This window comes from Medicago truncatula, chromosome 8 (genome assembly GCF_003473485.1).
Source record: "Medicago truncatula cultivar Jemalong A17 chromosome 8, MtrunA17r5.0-ANR, whole genome shotgun sequence".
Classification (NCBI taxonomy): Eukaryota; Viridiplantae; Streptophyta; class Magnoliopsida; order Fabales; family Fabaceae; genus Medicago; species Medicago truncatula.
Genome location: NC_053049.1, coordinates 25421931 through 25442829, shown reverse-complemented (window position 1 = coordinate 25442829; position 20899 = coordinate 25421931). Strand labels below are relative to the sequence as shown.

Here is a 20899-nt window from a genome sequence, read left to right as displayed (position 1 = left end):
AGCTACCTCCGTCGTACACGTATGCGCAATACTCTCAGCATCCCTTCTTTCCACCATTCTATCATCAGTATCCTTTGCCATCGGGTCAACCTCAGGTACCCGTTAATGCCGTCGTCCAGCGAATGCAACAACAGCCTCCAGCTCAACAACGACAGCAGCAACCAGCTAGACCTACCTTTCCTCTGATACCAATGTTATATGCTGAATTACTCCCGACTCTACTTCTCAAAGGGCACTGCACAACCAGACAGGGCAAGCCTCCACCTGATCCGTCGCCTCCCAAGTTCCGGTCTGATCTCAAATGCGACTTTCATCAAGGTGCCCTAGGTCATGATGTCGAGGGGTGTTATGCTTTGAAGTATATCGTGAAGAAGCTCATCGATCAAGGGAAGCTGACTTTTGAGAATAATGTCCCACACGTCCTCGACAATCCTCTTCCAAATCATGCCGCTGTGAATATGATCGAAGTGTGTGAAGAAGCTCCGAGACTTGATGTCCGCAACGTCGCAACTCCTCTGGTACCTCTACACATCAAGTTATGTCAAGCCTCTCTGTTTGACCATGATCATGCCAATTGCCAAGAATGATTCTGTAATCCTTTGGGTTGCTGCGTTGTTCAAAATGACATCCAGAGCTTGATGAACAACAATCATTTGACTGTCAGCGACGTCTGTGTGATTGTGCCAGTCTTTCATGATCCGCCCGTCAAGAGCGTGCCTTCAAAAGAGAATGTTGAGCCTCTAGTGATAAGGCTGCCCGGACCAGTACCTTACACTTCTACAAAGGCTATTCCTTACAAGTACAATGCCACATGAATCTTCTACAGTGCTGAGTTTATCAATGCAATTACTGAAGAGGCGACTGGATGTAGTCCTAGGCCTATGTTTGTTATACCAGGAGGCATTGCGAGAAATTGTGATGCCATCAACATTCATTCAATCATGCATGTTTCCGAATAATGTGTCTTGTTGCTTAAGTGTTTTGTTTTTCAAAATAACCATCCTCTCGCTCTGCCCGAAGCGAAAGTGATATTTCTGAAAGGGCGTGTTTGTTTCGGCATCGCCGTTATTAACAAAAATCGTCGTTTCTTTCACGACTTTTATTTTTTAGTGATTTTTTTTTTCTTGGAAATAATGGTAATACCAGAAAAAACCAAAACATCTTTATTTTTCTTATCAATTTCAAAGAACTGCATAAAAAGAAAAAAAAAAAACCATTTTCTAAAATCATTCAACCATTCTATGCAGTTTGAACCATAATAAACCCGTTGAACACAGTAATCCTACGGTTCCTTCAAATTTTGAATTCCCTGTGTATGAAGCCGAAGATGAAGAGGATGATGATATACCATATGAGATCACTCGACTGCTTGAGCAAGAATCAGCCTATTGTATGGAACGATGAATGCCAGGAAGCTTTTGATAGCATCAAGAATTACCTGCTGGAACCACCTATCCTTGTCCCTCCCGTGGAAGGAAGGCCTTTGATTTTGTATTTGTCAGTGTTTGATGAATATGTGGGATGCGTGCTTGGTCAACAAGATGAGACTGGAAAGAAAGAACATGCTATCTACTATCTGAGCAAGAAGTTCACCGACTGTGAAACTCGGTATACAATGCTTGAGAAGACTTGTTGTGGTCTAGCTTGGGCTGCCAAACGCCTGCGTCATTATTTGGTGAATCATACAACTTGGTTGATATCCAGAATGGATCCGATAAAGTATATCTTTGAGAAAGCTGTTGTTACTGGGAAGATTGCACGCTGGCAGATGCTTTTGTCTGAATATGATATTGTGTTCAAAACTCAAAAGGCAATCAAAGGTAGCATTCTTGCCGATCATCTGGCTTACCAACCTCTTGATGATTATCAACCAATTGAATTCGATTTCCCTGATGAAGAGATCATGTATCTGAAATCAAAAGACTGCGAAGAACCGTTGATTAATGAAGGTCCAGATCCCAATAGCAAGTGGGGTTTAGTCTTTGATGGTGCTGTCAATGCTTATGGTAAAGGAATTGGGGCAGTCATTGTATCCCCACAGGGGCATCACATTCCTTTTACCGCCCGAATTCTGTTCGAATGTACCAACAATATGGCTGAATATGAAGCATGTATCTTCGGGATCGAGGAAGCCATTGACATGAGAATCAAACACCTCGACATCTATGGAGATTCTGCGCTCGTCATCAATCAGATAAAGGGTGAATGGGAGACCCACCATGCTAAGTTGATTCCTTATCGTGATTATGCGAGACGTTTGCTGACATATTTTACAAAGGTTGAGCTGCACCATATTCCTCGTGATGAGAACCAAATGGCTGATGCTCTTGCTACTCTATCCTCCATGTTTCGAGTAAACCATTGGAATGATGTGCCAATAATCAAAGTGCAACGCCTTGAAAGACCTTCGCATGTGTTTGCTATTGGGGATGTGATCGATCAGGTTGGTGAAAATGTGGTTGACTATAAACCCTGGTACTATGACATCAAGCAGTTCTTGCTGAGCCGTGAGTATCCGCCGGGTGCTTCCAAACAAGATAAGAAGACCCTGAGAAGATTGGCCAGTAGATTCCTGTTAGATGGAGATATTCTGTACAAGAGAAACTATGACATGGTATTATTAAGATGTGTTGATGAACATGAAGCAGAGCAGTTAATGCATGATGTACATGACGGTACCTTCGGGACCCATGCTACAGGGCATACTATGTCAAGGAAGTTGTTACGAGCAGGTTACTACTGGATGGCCATGGAGCATGATTGCTACCAGCACGCCAGAAAGTGCCACAAATGTCAAATCTATGCTGATAAGATTCACGTGCCTCCGCACGCTCTCAATGTTATTTCGTCCCCATGGCCGTTCTCAATGTGGGGCATTGACATGATTGGAAGAATTGAACCGAAGGCTTCAAATGGTCATCGTTTCATCTTAGTGGCAATTGACTACTTCACCAAGTGGGTTGAAGCAGCATCTTATACCAATGTGACCAAGCAAGTGGTAGCTAAGTTCATCAAGAACAACATCATCTGTCGATATGGTGTTCCCAGCAAGATTATTACTGACAATGGTACCAACCTGAACAACAATGTGGTGCAAGCTCTTTGTGAAGAATTCAAAATTGAGCACCATAACTCTTCTCCTTATAGACCTCAGATGAATGGTGCAGTTGAGGCCGCCAACAAGAATATCAAAAGAATTGTCCAGAAGATGGTAACCACTTACAAGGACTGGCATGAGATGTTACCCTATGCTCTGCATGGCTACCGTACTACTGTGCGCAGTTCGACCGGGGCAACCCCTTTCTCTCTTGTATATGGTATGGAAGCAGTTCTTCCTTTGGAAGTGGAGATCCCATCTCTCCGTGTGATCATGGAAGCAAAGTTATCCGAGGCTGAATGGTGCCAAAGCCGGTATGATCAGTTGAATTTGATTGAGGAAAAACGTATGGATGCCATGGCTCGTGGACAGTCATATCAAGCAAGAATGAAGACTGCTTTTGACAAGAAAGTCCATCCTCGAGGATTCAAGGTAGGGGAACTTGTATTGAAAAGGAGGGTAAGCCAGCAACCCGGCCCAAGGGGCAAGTGGACGCCTAACTATGAAGGTCCTTATGTTGTCAAGAAGGCCTTCTCCGGTGGTGCTTTAATCCTTACACACATGGATGGTGTGGAACTTCCAAATCCAGTGAATGCCGATATAGTCAAGAAATATTTTGCCTAAAAATATGAAAAGAACAGCGTGGTAGGTCGAAAACCCGAAAGGGCGGCCTAGGCAAAAATGCGCTTCCCGGTGGATCGAAAACCCGAAAGGGCGGTCCAGGCAAAAATAAGGGACAAAAAATATATATGAAAAGCTCGCTGAGATTGTACACAACTCAGGCAAGAATGAGCGTCTCGATGAGCCGAAAACCCGGAAGGGCGGTTCATGCAAAAATGAGATTGAAACAAAAGGCAAGTAACTATATCTGACCAACCACCGTCCCCCTTGGGACATCTGCTGCTGTTAATGACTATCTTCATCTAAAGCTCCTACGCTTGCGAATTCAAAGTTTCCAGGAAGTGTAATGATTGCTGTGTTCAATGTACCACCAACCAATAAAATTACCATTTTCCAAGCTTTGTGAATCCGTGGAGTCATGCCTTTGGCTGACCACCACTCTTATACATCAATTTGAGCCTTTGCTTTTGTTTGAAAACTCTATTTTCTTCTACTTTCAAAGTTATATACAAAAATATTTTCTTTCTATTTTGATAATGACAATGCCTGAAACGAACATTTTTGAAAATTGAAAACTTTTTGTCTATTTTGAAAAGCAAACCTGAGCAACAGGGTACATTCAAATGAAACATGCATGAGCGAGAGTATGTTGATGTCTATTTCAATATATGTTACAAGCAGGTTCTCCTCCGGGATAGTCTGTGGTCAATGGCAAGAATGAAAAAACAGAATGAAAATGCATGAAAATGAATGAGCTCGCTAAGTTGAAAACCCGAAAGGGCGACTTAGGCAAAAATGAGCACCCCGCTGGATTGACAACCCGAAAGGGCAATTCAGGCAAAAATGGGGCATTGAAAAGAATTTATTTCCCCGGTGGACCGAAAACCCGAAAGGGCGATCCAGGCAAAAATGGGATGCAAAAAATGATGAATGAAAATGAGAATATAACATGCAAAAGCATTGACCACAGATGCAATGTCTACAACATACCCAGCGCTGAAATGCCCAGCACAACGGCGTTTTCCCCAGTCGGGTCTTCCAAGATTCTATCCCCAGCAAGATGCATAGCTACCTGCCCTCAGCCATGGTTCCGAAACGTCTCCCAACGACGTCATCTCCAAAGAGGATTTCCAAGAATGTGTAATATAGCACGAGCCACTACGTGCCCAATACTCTGATGTCTTGTCTTCCCCGTGAAGTCGTGCCTACAAAATGCCAACAGTCATGCATTACAAGCATTCATACATGCATAATCATGCATATTACGTGCCCATGCATTTAATGAAACTGTTATATCATCCATGCATATTGCATTTCCAATGTCAACATCAGTCTCCATTCAATACTCATGTCAGGTTCCCTGTTAAAACCTTGTGAGCCAATAATATCGGTCAATTTCTACCTTTCAATTCAAATCGATGTCAAGTCAATCTCAATCTATATTTTGTCAAAAAAAACTAAATCCCAGTGATTCTGTTTCTGCTTGGTCAAGTGGCTAGCTCAATCCAAGAGCAGCTTGAACCTACCTATTTGCTTATGTTATCGGTCGAGTGCCCAGCTCAATCCAAGAGCAGCTTGTACCTGTCAATATGTTTCTGTTTGGTCAAGTTACCAGTTCACATCCAAGAACGACTTGCACCCGTTTACTTTCCAATGTTATCGGTCGAGTAACCAGTTCAGATCCAAGAACTACTCGCACCTGTCTGTCTGCCTTTATTCCCGGTCGAGTGCCCAGCTCAATCCAAGAGCAGCTTGTACCTGTCAATATGTTTCTGTTTGGTCAAGTGGCTAGTTCAAGTCCAAGAACAGCTTGTACCTATCAATTTGCTTATGTTATCGGTCGAGTGCCCAGCTCAATCCAAGAGCAGCTTGTACCTGTCAATATGTTTCCGTTTGGTCAAGTGGCTAGCTCAATCCAAGAGCAGCTTGTACCTGTCTATATGTTTCTGTCCAGTGGAGTAACTAGTTCGCATCCAAGAACAAGCTCACACCTGTTTATTTGCCTTTGCTTTCGGTCGAGTGACCAGTTCGAATCCAAGAACAACTCGTACCTATCTACTTTTCCATGACCCCGGTCGAGTTACCAGTTCGAATCAAGAACAGCTCGTACCTGTCTATGTGTTTATGATTTTGGTCAAGTGCCCAGCTCAATCCAAGAGCAGCTTGTACCTGTCAATATGTTTCTGTTTGGTCAAGTTACCAGTTCGCATCCAAGAACGACTTGTACCCGTTTACTTTTCAATGTTATCGGTCGAGTTACCAGTTCGAATCCAAGAACGGCTCGTACCTGTCTATGTGTCTATGATTTTGGTCAAGTGGCTAGTTCAAGTCCAAGAACAGCTTGTACCCGTCTATCTGTTTCTGTTCGCTCAAGTGGCTAGCTCGATCCAAGAGCAGCTTGCGCCTGTCTATTTTGTCTTTGTCTCCGGTGGAGTAACCAGTTCGCATCCAAGAACAAGCTCGCACCTGTCTATTTGCCTTTGCTTTCAATCGAGTGACCAGTTCGAATCAAGAACAACTCGTACCTGTCTACCTTTTCTATGTCCCCAGTTATAGTCTCGGTGCGTCTCTCAAACGACGTTATCCCCAGAGAAGATTCCCCATGAAGGAAGTCTATTTCCCTAGTGAACATGTGTTATAGCACGAGCCACCACGTGCCCAATACTCTAATGTCTTGTCTTCCCCATGAAGTCGTGTCTACAAACTGTCAACCATCATGCATTTCAATCATTCATGCATGCATGATCATGCATATTACATGTCTATACATCTGATAAAAATTGTTATACCATCCATACATGTTGCATTTCCAATATCAATGTCAGTGTCAAATTTCAGTTCAAATGTCAATGTCACATTCAATTTCCAATACAAATCTCAATTCAAATGTCAATGTCAATTTCAATTCAAATATCAATGTCAATTTCAATTCAAATGTCAATGTCAATCTCAATTCAAATGTCAATGTCAATTTCAATTCAAATATCAATGTCAATTTCAATTCAAATGTCAATGTCAATCTCAATTCAAATGTCAATGTCAATTTCAATTCAATGTCAATGTCAATTTCAAATTCAATGTCAATGTCAACTTCAATTCAAGTATCAATGTCAATTTCAATTCAAATAGCAATGCCAATTTCAAGTCAATAATCAACACCCCTGTTACCTTGTGAGCCAGTGCAGTTTGGCCACTTTCCACCTTTCAAACTAAGATGACGTCAAGTCAGTTTCAAATTCTTATTTCAATCTCCAGTGATTCCCATACATGTTCGGATAAGTGGCTAGTTCAGTCCAAGAACAGCTTGTCCCAGTCAACTTACTTCTACCTCTGTTATCCTGTGAGCCGGTGCAGTTTGGCCAATTGCTACCTTTCAAATCAGGACGACGTCAAGTCAATTCTAATCCCATTACAAATCCCCAGTGATTTCCATCCATGTTTGGATAAGTGGCTAGTTCAATCCAAGAACAGCTTGTCCCTGTCTATTTACCTCCGTTATCAGTCGAGTAACCAGCTCAAGCCCAAGAGCAGCTCGCACTTGTCAATTTTCCATGTTTCCGGTCGAGTCACTAGTTCGAATCCCTAAGAACAACTCGTACCTGCCAATTTTACATGTTTTCAGTCGAGTCACCAGTTCGAATCCATAAGAACAACTCGCACTTGTCAATTTTCTTTTTTTTTTTTCAGTCGAGTCACTAGTTCGAATCCCTAAGAACAACTCGTACCTGCCAATTTTACATGTTTTCAGTCGAGTCACCAGTTCGAATCCATAAGAACAACTCGTACTTGTCAATTTTCTCTTTTTCCAGTCGAGTCACTAGTTCGAATCCCTAAGAACAACTCGTACCTGCCAATTTTACATGTTTTCAGTCGAGTCACCAGTTCGAATCCGTAAGAACAACTCGTACTTGCCAATTTTCTCTTTTTCCCAGTCGAGTCACCAGTTCGAATCCATAAGAACAACTCGCACTTTCCAATATCCCCAAGTGAGTTACCAGTTCGAATCCATAAGAACAACTCATGTTTGTCCAAGTAACCTCTATCCCCTGTGATGTGACCAGTTCGAATCCATAAGAACAACTCGCAGTTGTCTGTTTGTTTCATTCCCGGTCAAGTGGCTAGTTTGAATCCAAGAACAGCTTGTACCTGTCCAACTTGTTTCTAGTTTCCCGTTACTCTGCTATTCACTATCTTTGTCAATGTCTACCAATCCCGCAATGGATACGACATATTTTGTTAATTCCAATCCCCATGAGGTCTTGCATTCATAATCCAAATGATGCATGGCATGCATATTATTTGAAAATGGGTAGGCGTATTTTTACGTCCAAACACAGTGCAAATGCTAATATTTAAGTATCTTCGTCCTGTCAAGCCAAAGACTCCGTCTCTTGACTCTCCAGACAAAGAAACTTAAATAGGGGCAGCTGTTATACCCTGTTTTTGGACCTAAAAATACTGGGCCCAATTTCATTTCAAACTTTGTCAATTATCAAATTTCAACTGCACAGTTCAAATTGTCTCTGCCTCGCAGTATTTTCAATCACAATTTTACCTATGTTTTTCTTGCATAAAACCTTTCGAAATGTCTTTACTTGTCTTGTAAGTCATTTAAAAGTGTCTCTGAATCATTACATTGCTTTTCTACAGTTTATTTCAAAATTTGCAAAAAGTCATACAGAAGGGTATTTTGGTCATTTCCTGCAGTGGGACCCATTTTCATCCTTGTGACTGTCTCTGAGTCTTTTCAGATTATTTTTAAACCTTTCATCAGTAAACTTTGTTAAAATTCATTTCAAACTTGCGTCTGAGTCAGTATCAAGTCAATTTGAGTCTGTTTAGGTCATTTTTTAGCCCTAGGGGCATTTTGGTCATTTCACATAAAATTTTGGCATGGGGAGGTTACTTTGAAGTACCTCATTTAGGCCATTGGTTCGTTTTAGTCCGTTTTGTCAATTTTATTTTAGTTTCACTTTACGTTTTGTCAGATTGCCAATTTTATTCCAATTTTATTTTTATTTTACATTTTGGTCCCCAAGAGGTCCAAAATTGCGTGTCAGTCCAGAATTTTCTTTTTTTATATTTCAGTCCTTTTTGCCAATTGCAGTTTAGTCCCTTAATTTTTCAATTTTTGCAGAAAGGTCCCAAATTAATTCTAGGTCCAAGGCCGTGCCATTTCCATACAAATCCAGGTGTCACTATCCTATTGGTTCCAATGCACACATGTCAAGCTATAAAAGGTGCACAGTGCCACACGTTTTTCCATTCATCACACGCCAACTCATAAACACAAAAAATTTTTCTCTTTCTCAGCAATTAGATCAAAAACAGAAAATTCTCAGAATTTCTCAAGAACACCAAGAACACAAAACCCTAACCGTTTTCCAGAAAGCAAGAATCATCAAAATTCGTTGGATTTTCCATTGATTCTCAGAGATTCCTTAGGAATCATCATCATTGAATCATCTCCTTCGCAATTCAAGGCACGGATTCACTGCAGAAGCAGCAAATTCCAGTACCGATCACGAAGAAGGTTCAGCGAGAAGAAGAGGGAAAGAAACAAGGTTCTAAACCGGCGAAGAAGATGAAGAAACAGAACCGGTGAATCACCGATTTATTTTCGGTCCAAAGAACAAGCAGAAGCATCAAAAACCAGCAAGAACATTCAAGTTTTCCCAAAGATTTCCTCCATTAAAGGTTTCAACCAAAACCTTAGGTAAAACTCAGAATCTTTTCTCAGAAATAATATCACTGTTAAACCTAAAAATCACGCAAGCAAAACAGATTCAAAATTTCCAGAATTCAAAGCCAAAACTATAACCGTAAACACCAAAACCTAGATCCGTGAGGATCAAAGTTTTGAAAGCAAGAACAAGTACCAGAAAAGCAGTGAATAACGAAACGATGTAGATTCTTAAAGATCCAAACGCTTTCGTTCAAAAAGATCAAAAAAAATCAGTTTCAAAACCGTACAAAGTTTTTCCAGATCTACATCATTTCAAGCTGTATTTGAGAAATTTCTTGATAGATTCGTGTTTAGGGTTAAAGGACGAATCAAAAGATGCAAAAATATTTGAGTTCTGGAAATTTTTCACCGGAAACTGCTAGGTCTCGCCGGAGAAGATGAAGTTTCCGGCGGACCTTCAAGGTCTCCGCCGTGGCTTCATCCTCACCGGCGGTGAGGGCTAGAGAGAGGCGAGAGAAGAGAGAAGAGTTAGAGAGAGAATGAGAGCAGCAAAATGAAGCAAACCGGAGTTCCTCCCTTTTTATAAGCCAGCGAACCGGACCGGTCCAGTCCGGTCCATTCCCCTTCGTTTCCTGGCCGTTTGATCTAGGGTTTCAGAATCCTGGATCAATCGTATGGTTCCTGTGCAACCGGATCTTCTAGTGTACTGGGCCTTTGATTTGGGCTTTGTTCTTTTACGTTTTTGTTTGTTTTCCTGCTATTTGCACCATATTTCTTTGCTGTTTGAACCCCTGCATGCTTAAAATTTTCTCCAAAAAATCTCCAAAAATTATCACATGTTTCTTGATATTTTCTTAGTGTTTTTATGACATTTTTGAACATTAAGGATCTATGAAATTTTTGTATAATTAATTCATAGCATTTTAATTCTCTTTGAATTATTTGTTATGGATTCTTTTTCACACATTTTTCCTTGATGTGAGAATATGTGATAAGAGCTACTTGATGTGATAATATGAAAGATTTGTGCTTATAATTTCATGTTGATTTGCTGTTTTGATTTGGTTCATAAGTTCTTGATTTTATGAACAATATGTGCATATTTTGAAAGATATGAAATGCCAAGTTTATTCTAGAAAATATGGCATGAAACCATGCTTGCATATTTCCAATAATTCCATGCTATAACTTGAGATAAAGAAAACTCTTTCAAAATTTGTTAGAGCATGAGAATTAGAGGCCAAGAATGCTTTAGGTTTCATACCTAAGTTTTTAGGGTTTAATGTCATTTTGTTAACTTTTTGTGCCATCTTGCATGCTTTTATTTCTTAGTACTTGTTATGTTTTTTTCTTTTCACTAACAAGTTTATTTCCATGTTTCATGCATCTCATTTAGCATTCCCTCTACCTTCTTTAGCCTAGCATTTATTTTTGCAAGTTTTAATTCATTTTAGAGATGTAATTTGTCATCATTATTTTGTAGCTTGGCAAAGGGGCCATAGAATGTATTTAGGCAATTTTTGTAATATGGACTATGGACACTATGACGCACCGACACGCACACACTCACCTTAGATGTATGCATAGGATTGTATGGTTAAATAAGCGTTTAGGTTTTAAACACTTAGAGAAAATCCATCCTTTTTCCAAAAAAAAAACAATTGAACTTCACTTCAAAATTTTCATAATAAATATGAAGTCAACACTTCATTTTTTTTTCTTTCTTTTTTCTTAAGAAAAATTCAATTCATCTTAACCATTTAGACTTTCTTTCTAATCACTAATCAAACCTCACTTTTTTTGCTAAATCTAACGCTCATGAAGCCTCCCAATCTCCTTCTTCAAAACTTTTTTTCAAAACTTAAAATCAAACAATTAAAATAAAAAACAAGTTTTTTTAGCAAGAACTACGAACGGTTTTGATCCCTTAAAAGTGTACGTAGGCAATGAGTCAAAACTCATCCAAGCCAAAATAAAACCAAATTCTACTTCTTCTCACCCCCATTCTTAACTAAATAAACCTCCCATTTTCAAAAGTAAGTAAAAATAAGCGTAGAAATAAACTTAGGAGAGCGGTTCTTATGGAATACCATAATCGCTCCGGGTGCCTAACACCTTCCCGTAGCGAAAACGACCCCCGAATCCGGAAACTCAAGGGTTTTTCTCCTTTTACCCTTCCCAAGAAAAAAGAGGGATATCAACGGTCAAAAGGTTCAAGTCCAATTAATGGCTTGGCACCCAAAAACCATGATAACACTAGTTATCATAACAATTCATCTTTTGTTCTTGGAAATAATAACTGACAATTGTTTCTTTGAATAAAAGTTCACCCTTTATTTTATGTTCTTCTTCTTCTTCTTCTTCTTCTTCTTCTTCTTCTTCTCTTCTATGTCTACAATAAACGTGAGTGAGTAGACTCTTCTTGTCTCGGGATTGTTGGGTAAGTCTAAATGACATAACCTTAATCAAATCAAGCCTTGAACCTTAATTTTATATAAATCTACTTTCTAATCTAATTTCACCGTTGTTATAATGAATTAACAAATATCAAACTCATGAAGCGAAAGTGGAGGGTTAGTATTTGTTAATTCATCATCTCAAATGTCAATTCATAAAGCGAAAGTAGAGTTTTGATATTGGAACAAGTGAAATTAGACAAGGATTGCGAAACATGAGAATAGTCTAGCAAACCTTGAGACAAATAAAGTTTCGTTCTTCAAGGATTCAAATAGCAATCAACCACGAGAATAGGCGTGGTTGCTAGAGAAACACACTCACTTCCGAAAGGAGATGTGATAGGCCTAAGAGAAACTAGATTTTAGAAAGTAAATCCAATATAAAATTCCGGTTTAGGGTTTGTTTGTGAAGAGCTTGTTATTTAGATGAACCAATAATCCCAAGGCACTTAATAACATTTTATTTTTTAAAAATAAAAATTACTATCAAATACCTCCTATAAAATTTCTTATAAATAATATTTTAAATGTGTTTAAATAATTTCTAGCAAAAAAAATATTTATAACCATTTTTGTACAAACGTCGCAAACTGACACGGCGCAAAAAACAATTTTAAATAAATTACGTATGTTATGGTTATAGATGTTTTTTTTTAAGTAATGTTATGATTATAGATATTTATATATTCGATCATTAAAATTATAAGCAACAAAAGTACTATAGCTATTTAATATTTGTGTGTTAATTCATTGAATTTTCACTTTTTTTTTTAATAATCAACTAAGTATAAAATTATTTAAAATATATATAATATCAAGATATTTATTTGTTATGCGGGCTCACAGGCTACCCGCGGCCCATACGGGCTAGCCCAAACTGGCACCGGGCTTTTTAGGGTCGGGTTAAAAATCCTTATAAAAATTCGGTCTCAATATTTAAGTCTCAAAACCTATAATTAATCGGGCTTAACGTGCCGGTCCATACGGGCTTGCCCCTTTTGACAGCTCTAACTGTGGTTGAGGAAACTTGTGGGGCATTGATCCTCTCCCACTACAAGAATTTTGCTTATTACTGGCAGAACTATGAAGGAGAGAAAAACACAAGAAGGGTGGGTTGAATTGTGTTAGTTTTTTCTTCTTTTTAAACTAAGTCCAATGTTTAGAGTCTGATAGAGTTCAGATTCAAGAACAAAGTTCAGAGTCTAATGCAGTGGATAATGTAGAGAGAGAGAGAGGGAGAGAGAGAGAGAGAGAGAGAGAGAGAGAGAGAGATGAGAAAGACACAGAGCAATTATACAAGTTTCTTCCACAATTCGGAAGTAGTCCTGTCCCCCTTGCCTTTCCAAGGAGAATTCACTAAAATCAATATCTGATTACAAATGCACACAAGCAAGAGACTTCTAATACTCAAGAACACAAGCAAGAGATTTCATATGCTCAAGCACAACTCATTTTGACTTAAGACTTATAAATTTTTAGTTTATGGTCCTGCACACTTGAACAAATATTAGCATATCCAATTGACTTTTTAATACCTTGTTATCATCAAAACTTAAGGTGGTAATGTTAAACTCATTTTGTTCCAACAATCTCCGACTTTTTGATGATGACAAACACCAGTATTAATGGTCAAATGTTGTTAATCTAATTAACTAGTTGACTTTAGGATTTGAGGTTTGTAAGCTCCCCATGAGTCTGATAATTTTTAAGGTGAGGTTTGTAAACTCCCCCTAAGTTCTATCAATGTTAATTATATTCATTTTAATCTTAAAAATGTCACTCAGAAATAGTATACATGAAATTCAGAGACTAAGAGATGAGAAGAATGTTCTCCTAAATTAATTTTAACTTTAATTTAGTGGGTTCAGAGCCTAAATGTACTATATGTTACTCCCCTTTTGTCATCAACAAAAAATAAATAAAAAAGAGAAGTAAGAAAAACATGGAATATTTCTAAGCATTATAACATCAGAGCATGGCTAAAATATTAGAATCATAAAATTAAAATATTAGAGCATAGCATAACAAAATATGCTAGATATACATATACATCAACATATATATACCTAGGAGACTCTATTGCGGGGTTGCCCTCTAGGATGAGTTTTTTTTTTTTTTTTTAGGGAATATGCTAGATCTCAACACAACTCTTATGTTGCTTTTGCGGTTGTCTTTTTAAACCAAGTTGTTTATTGAATCCCTTATTTGCATCATAACTTGGAAACGTTGGGTTATCACTGTTATGGTTTTCATTGTCTTTGCCTTGTGAGTGATGTGCCATTATTTTCGTTCACATGGAATTCACACAATAATCGACAATGTTGAAGTCCTCTTCACGAGGTGATGCCTTAACGGCATTTCTTGAAATTTCTTAAAAATAACTTTCTACATTCATCAAGTTTCAAGCATGTTTAATTTCATTTTGCAACAAGTGAATGGTGCGTAAACCATGGTGAGTCTTATGCATCACTTCAACAAGTGCCCTGACCAATGCATGATCTTGGTCAAGTGAAGACAATCCTTGGTTTTTTATGTTGTTGTGAACCTGTTAGAATGTATGAAACAACCACTTAAATGATTCAATTGTCTCATCGTACAGTAGTGTTGCACCAACAATTATTGACCCCTTATAGTGGTTGAAACCAAAAAACAAAGCAAGTGGTCTATTCACATGGTTCGTACAATATGTAGTGACAATGCACAACATCGTCTAAATAAATCAATCCAAAATCATATTTTCATCATACCAAAAAGCATTTGGGGTTTGTTCGTGTACATCCATCTCATATGCATGAAAGAGAGACAGATTCTCCACAATTGTTGTTGAAAATATTATGAAATGCATCCAACCTCATCGTACACCATACTTCTTTTTCTTCTTGCATTAGTGTAGTTTTTTACACCCGTTCATGTAAATCCGACATTAGCTTTATACCCTGCATGTTGTGCCTTCTGGCACCGTCATCGTGCAGGTTCTGATCATCGCCGTTGAAACTTCACAAAGCAATCAAAATCCATGCTTGATTTTTTTTTGAAAATAACGCTTTTTCTATCCTCTATATCAAAACTCGTTTTTTATAGGACTAAAATCAAGAAACAAAAATATAATTAAGCCAAAGAAATACAAAATCTTTATTTATAGAGCATATAATTTAAAGTTTAACTAATTTTCTAAACTACTAACAAATTTTATTCTCCTAATGATTATCCTTGACAGATTTTACTAAAACAACATTGGAGTAGATAAAGGAAAGAAATAATAGTAGCATTGACACAAGTTTTTTCAATGTTACCCAAACAAGTAACTATTAAATTCTTACAACTAGCGAAGTCACTCTAAAACTCATCTTGCTTCAATGAGTGAATCTGTGATGCCATTCAGAGAAATGTTTCCTTCTATGCTTTTTGAGAGTCTTGAATATTCAATACCTCTCACGTTTTGAAATGCTGGTGGCTTTGGAATCGGAAGGGATGCAGTGTCATTACCAATCATTGATACAACATCAGACATGGTTGGCCTATCTTCCGGACTTTGTTGAACACAGAGAAGTCCGATATTCACGTATCTTGGTACTAAATGCTTGTTGGAGATATCATCCAATTCTGAGTCAATTAGCTCCATTCCAGAATCATTGTTCCAAAGATCCCAAGCCTTGAGTATTCAACAAGTAAAGAACCCAAAATTATCACATAGATAGATAATATTTTTATTGGGCATTATAATACTGTACAATGTGTATGATTAATGCATATTTAATCTCTCAACTCAAAAACTCATTATAACAATGACTTTAACTGAATTTAGGTACTTACATATCCAAGAAGATTGAAAGAGCTTGTTTGATAAAAACCAGTATTCTTCTTGCCACTTATAATCTCTAACAGAAGAACTCCAAAGCTAAAGACGTCGGATTTAACTGAGAAAAGGCCTTCCATTGCATATTCAGGAGACATGTAGCCACTAAAAACCAACAATAAAGAGTTATTATTTGTTCATTGATCACTTGTCTAAAACTCCGAAGCCAATTTTCGTTGCATAAGATGACACTAATATTAATTCATTGTACTTACTAAGTTCCAACAATCCGATTTGTATTTGCTTGAAGCTCATTCTCACCAAATATCCTAGCCATTCCAAAATCTGATATTTTAGGATTCATGTTGGTGTCTAACAATATGTTGCTAGCTTTTAAATCTCGATGAATGATCCGGAACCTAGAATATTGATGCAGATAAAGAAGTCCTTGGGCGATGCCTTCAATTATTCGAACCCGTGTTCCCCAATCTAGCATCCTTCTTTTTATTGCATCTGTTTTGAACAAAAAGATGTCACAACTTAAGGTTGGGATATAATGAATGGAGCATATTTAAGTGTATAACTGTTTCTTTGAAAAGTACAAACCGAAGAGAAAACAATCCAAGCTTTTATTGGGCATGAATTCATAGATAAGCATTTTTTCATCTCGCTCAATGCAACAGCCGAGAAGTCTAACAAGATTATTATGTTGGAGTTTTGCAATTAACAATGCTTCATTTCTTAACTCCTCCCATCCTTGACCCGATCTTCGAGATAGCCTTTTTACAGCAACCTCATCCCCATTCAATAATATGCCCTGCAAAGGAAAAGTTGTAGAAAGTGATGATAGTATAAAGTGTAAATGGTTTGTTAAAAATATTTCTTAAAAAGAACTTTAGAACTTGCCTTATAAACAGGTCCAAAGCCACCTTCACCAAGCTTGTTTGCATCTGAGAAGTTATTGGTTGCTGCTGAAACGCTTGCAAAACTGAATAATGGCAACTTGACTTCTTTCCTCCTCACTTTTATACTCTTGTTGTCTGCAATGTCCGAGTCTTTATTAACTTTCATGCTCATGCCTACTTGAAAATTGAGCAAATCATCGCCTACAAAATTTGAAGAGTTGGTCGATGTGATAAGTTAGGTAATTGTAATGCTAAATGGATCACATTAATGAGAAATTATAGTTGCAATGTGAGCTAGTTTGCTTCTTACCTTCCCCACTTTGCTTTCTAGTTCGGTAAACAAATAGGCAAAGCAGTAAAAGAAATAGTAGAAATGAGATCAAAATAACAATTATAAGTAGATTCCTCTTCCCGTTTCCTTGTCTTCCAATTGCATTAGAATCTGAAGAAGAGAATTGTCAATTAGCAAATCTAAACCTAATGTGTCTGATAAGGACCAGTACAATTACTATAAATATACATTATTTACAACACTCAACCTCAAGCTGGTGCATGGATATCTAACATTCTGAGCTTGCAAATAAAATATGCTATAGTTCCTCTCAAAAAATAAACAGAAGCTAGTATATGCCCAGAAGGAAGGTACCACCAAGTTATCAACCCACTATCTAACTTTGTTTCAATGAAATGTTAGTCTGTCTAAAATCTAAATGTGTTTTGTTTTGTCATGTTGAACAAGATTACAAGCAATATTGATAGCTGATTTATTTTCACAAAAAACTCCAAGGGACCTTCTCGCTTTATCATCAATTTTTCTAGCACGATTATCATCCACAATAGCTCACAATTTTATTTATTTTTGAAAGAATAGCTCACTAATTTCTTGTGTCATAGCTCTAAATTGTGTCTCTTACTCCTCTATGATACAGGGCTGCCAGAAAGGAAAGCATGATAGTCTGATGTAAATATTCTATTATTCACTTAACTTTTATAATCAACACCAATGTGTGTGTGTGTGGAGGGGGGGGGGGGGGGGGGGGGGGGGCGGGGGGGGCTTCCACCTCTTCTAAAGAAGAATTATCATGCTAAAAGAGTCATGGAAGGTGATGTGTGGTGGTCATACGCCACACCAGAGTAACGGCTTTGTGTGGTGGTCACGTGACGGAGAAGATGTTGTGCATGGTGGTGCGTTAAATGTGCTTGGATCTCATCTTAAAAGCTAACTCAAAGGATTATAATACTCAAACACATTCATACACTCAATTGTCCAAAAACCTGAGAAATGCAAGACTCCAAACAAATTACACCTCAGAAACACATTTATACACTCTAGCTTGGGTCTGGGTCCACTACCCATACTGCAACCATTTACTCGGCTCTGATAAAAAATTGACAAGATTAGATAACAAAAAGTTGTTTAGACTAATTGAAATCTAATGTGATTGCCAAATGAGTGAAGTACATTTATTATAAATATACATTATTCACAACAGAAATATGACATGATAAAGGGAATGTAGATTCATTCAACTTGCTTATAAAAATTCCTTCAACTTACTTGTGCTAGGTCTGTCCGGGCCAGCAACTCTAAGAAAAAACTTCAGATTATAATTATTAATATTATTATAAGCATACTCAGTCGAGGTGTTCTTCAGAGTCGGTACTTGATCATTCCACAGCATGCAGTTACCGTTAGAAATATCATAAGCATAAAGAACACAAGAACAGTTAGTGAAGCAAATATCATTACATTGTGATAACTTATCCACCTGCCGGTGTACATGATGTGGAAGTGATTTAACTGAAATATTCAAAGGATGGAATTCATCTTTATTGTTGTTGGTGTTGCAGGACAGCTTATTTATTCTGACACATCCCGCTGACCTATCCCCCTTACTCCAAGAATCGGAATCATACTTTTCGAAACCGTAGAGACATTGACAAGCATCAACAGCTTTTGGAGTACAAACAGAAAAATGTCCACATGAATTGTTTGTCACACACTGATAAAACTGTAGAAAAATCCATTGCCTATATTCCTCGGACCAGGCTTGGTATTTAAGATCCCCAGACGCTTCTAATATAAACCGAGAATTGCTATTAATTGTAAGAGTGGCATAATTCAACCCGTAGCTCGGTTTTAATTTAAAATCCACTTGGTTAAAAATTTCCTGAATAGGAACATCGGAATCATCATTAATCCATACAACATTTGAACCATTACTATCAGATAGATACCCAAAGCCAGAATCATAGCGCAGAGTAAATGGTCCCGTGGAGGGGTCGTCTGTACGCTTCCATGATCTCAATGACCAAGTACGTCCTGTGTAAGTATCGTGTCCTAAGGTCATTCCAGGTAAAAGGGTATCGGTGGGGTTATCAAAGCTCTGCCATAAAATTACTTGGTTAGACTTATTCACCAGTACCAAGTTTCCTGTGTCCAACAGGGTTGCGTAGGTACTAATACGATTGTTGTTACTTGGAGCACCAGTCACGTAGCGGATCATACCTCCATCTATGATGACAATGTTACCATCATCGTGAATGGTAAGAAACGCCGAGGATGTTTGAGGTTCGTAATCTCTGTTGGCAACCCAAACAATCTTGTCATTTGCTACCTTTTTGAACCATATACCTACGTAGTAGTACTTGATCGAGTTCTCTCTATTTCTAGTGAAAAATCCAAGTTCGTAGTTCCCACCCTTTGAAACAAGTGTGTCTGAATTTCCAACCGATTGCCCCATTACTAGCATTTCTCTGTAGGATGTTGCATTTACGCATAACATATCAAGGCAACAAAATAATGATAATACTAGCACGGAAATAATTTTAGAAGCCAGTGCCATGATAGATAGTTTGCACTTTGCAATGCTCAATTCAAAACTTTTGGCTTAAAATGTTTAGTGATTAATTAATTTAGTTATTTCAGGAGACTTTGAATAGTAGTAAGTCTCCTATTTCAGTATCTTGGTGGTCCAAGCAGATTAAAGTCATTAAACTAAAATACAACAGAGATATTGATTTAATCCACACATTATGTTTAGTGTGGGCCGTGGATGAAGCTACTTTTAAGTTAACACGTTATAGATTTTGAGTGGAAAAATATGCTCGATAACATCCCCTACACCTAGTCTGTACCTCATATTTCTCCTAACTTTCACAATAATTATCTGGAACAAATTATATATTCATATTGATCAATTCCTTCAAAATTCATTATACCAACTAATCTATTGAGATCTATACATTTTTTAATACCAGGAGACAATTTTTAAGTTGTGAAAAATTTTGATTGAATACCACCAGATTTTATTGGATCCTATAAAATTTTTTGAAAATCCTAATTGAATACCAACGAAATTATTTCTAATATATTAAAATCTTGATTGAATACCTCGAGATTTTTTTATAAGTAAAAAGTCTTTTAAAAATTTTGAATACCAGGAGATTAAAGGTGAGAAAAACACAAAGGGGGGTTGAATTGTGTTGGTTTTTTCTTCTTTTTCTTCTAAGCTGAAAACACTGATCAGAAGCAGATAGAGTTCTACTTCTGAAGCGATGTTCAGAACTAGATGTAGCGGATAAAACAGAGAGAGAAAGAGAAAAGAAAGACACAAAGCAATTTACATAGGTCGTTTGAAGCTTTGATCAATCACCAATGATCTTTTGCCTGATATGGTTATTGTCCTATGAAGGATCAATTTCAAATGCATTCCCATTGTGAAGGAACATCTTTGCAGGAAGAGCTGTTTTTTCTTGTCTTGTAGCAGAGACAAAAACAGAGCAGTGGAGGTAGTGGTTGTACACTTCGTACAATTGTACTTTGTCAACGCTCTTTGAAGAATAAGCATCCAATGCCTTCAAATCCTTTCAAACTAGTCGTTGCTTCACTTTTCCAGTCTTCTGCAATGCTTAGACGAGATTAAATCCATTGAACAACCTTTGAAGCTTTATGTTGCATCTCCTGATGAACTGCAGCTTCTGGTGATTTTCAGCTTCTGATGAACTTGCTTCTGATGACATCACTACTTCAGGAGCACTTTGTCTTCAAGAGCAAATTTCTTCAGACGCTTTAAGCTTCCTTTTTGTTAGTTCATTTGCTCTCTATTGTTCTTCCAAAATCTTTTTAAGATGTCAAATTTTGTCTATGGTCTTATACACTTGAAAAAATATTAGCATATCCAATTGACAATTTTTTAATACCTTGTTATCATCAAAACCTTCAAAGGGTAATGTTAAACATATTTTGTTCCAACAATCTCCCCCTTTTTGATGATGACAAACATTAGTATTTAAAATGTTCAATTGTTGTTAATCTAATTAACACGTTGACTATAA

At 37.6% G+C, this 20899-nt stretch overlaps 2 protein-coding genes across 2 annotated transcripts; both read right to left on the bottom strand.

The window, feature by feature from the left end:
- Positions 1–14982: 14982 nt before the first annotated feature.
- Positions 14983–17000, bottom strand: LOC25502592 (G-type lectin S-receptor-like serine/threonine-protein kinase RKS1). Its single transcript, XM_024772982.2, has 6 exons — positions 16872–17000; positions 16563–16762; positions 16263–16473; positions 15932–16169; positions 15674–15821; positions 14983–15512 (listed from the first exon to the last, which is right to left on the bottom strand). Exons 2-6 carry the CDS (start codon positions 16731–16733, stop codon positions 15204–15206), a joined length of 1077 nt encoding a protein of 358 aa, XP_024628750.2. The 5' UTR covers positions 16734–16762; positions 16872–17000; the 3' UTR covers positions 14983–15203.
- A 1096-nt stretch (positions 17001–18096) lies between these two features.
- LOC120577514 (G-type lectin S-receptor-like serine/threonine-protein kinase At2g19130) lies at positions 18097–19513 on the bottom strand. The gene has a single exon (XM_039829078.1). It carries the CDS (start codon positions 19405–19407, stop codon positions 18097–18099), a length of 1311 nt encoding a protein of 436 aa, XP_039685012.1. The 5' UTR covers positions 19408–19513.
- Positions 19514–20899: the final 1386 nt, after the last annotated feature.

Bases quoted from the DNA above. Each gene is read 5' to 3' on its own strand.
- LOC25502592 (XM_024772982.2), bottom strand. From the start codon at position 16,733: ATGAGCATGAAAGTTAATAAAGACTCGGACATTGCAGACAACAAGAGT. The intron at 15,822-15,931 runs GTAAGTACAATG...GTTGGTTTTTAG, and splicing joins AATCGGATTGTTGGAACTTA to TGGCTACATGTCTCCTGAAT. The intron at 15,513-15,673 runs GTAAGTACCTAA...TGAATACTCAAG, and splicing joins CTTTCAATCTTCTTGGATAT to GCTTGGGATCTTTGGAACAA.
- LOC120577514 (XM_039829078.1), bottom strand. From the start codon at position 19,407: ATGGCACTGGCTTCTAAAATTATTTCCGTGCTAGTATTATCATTATTT.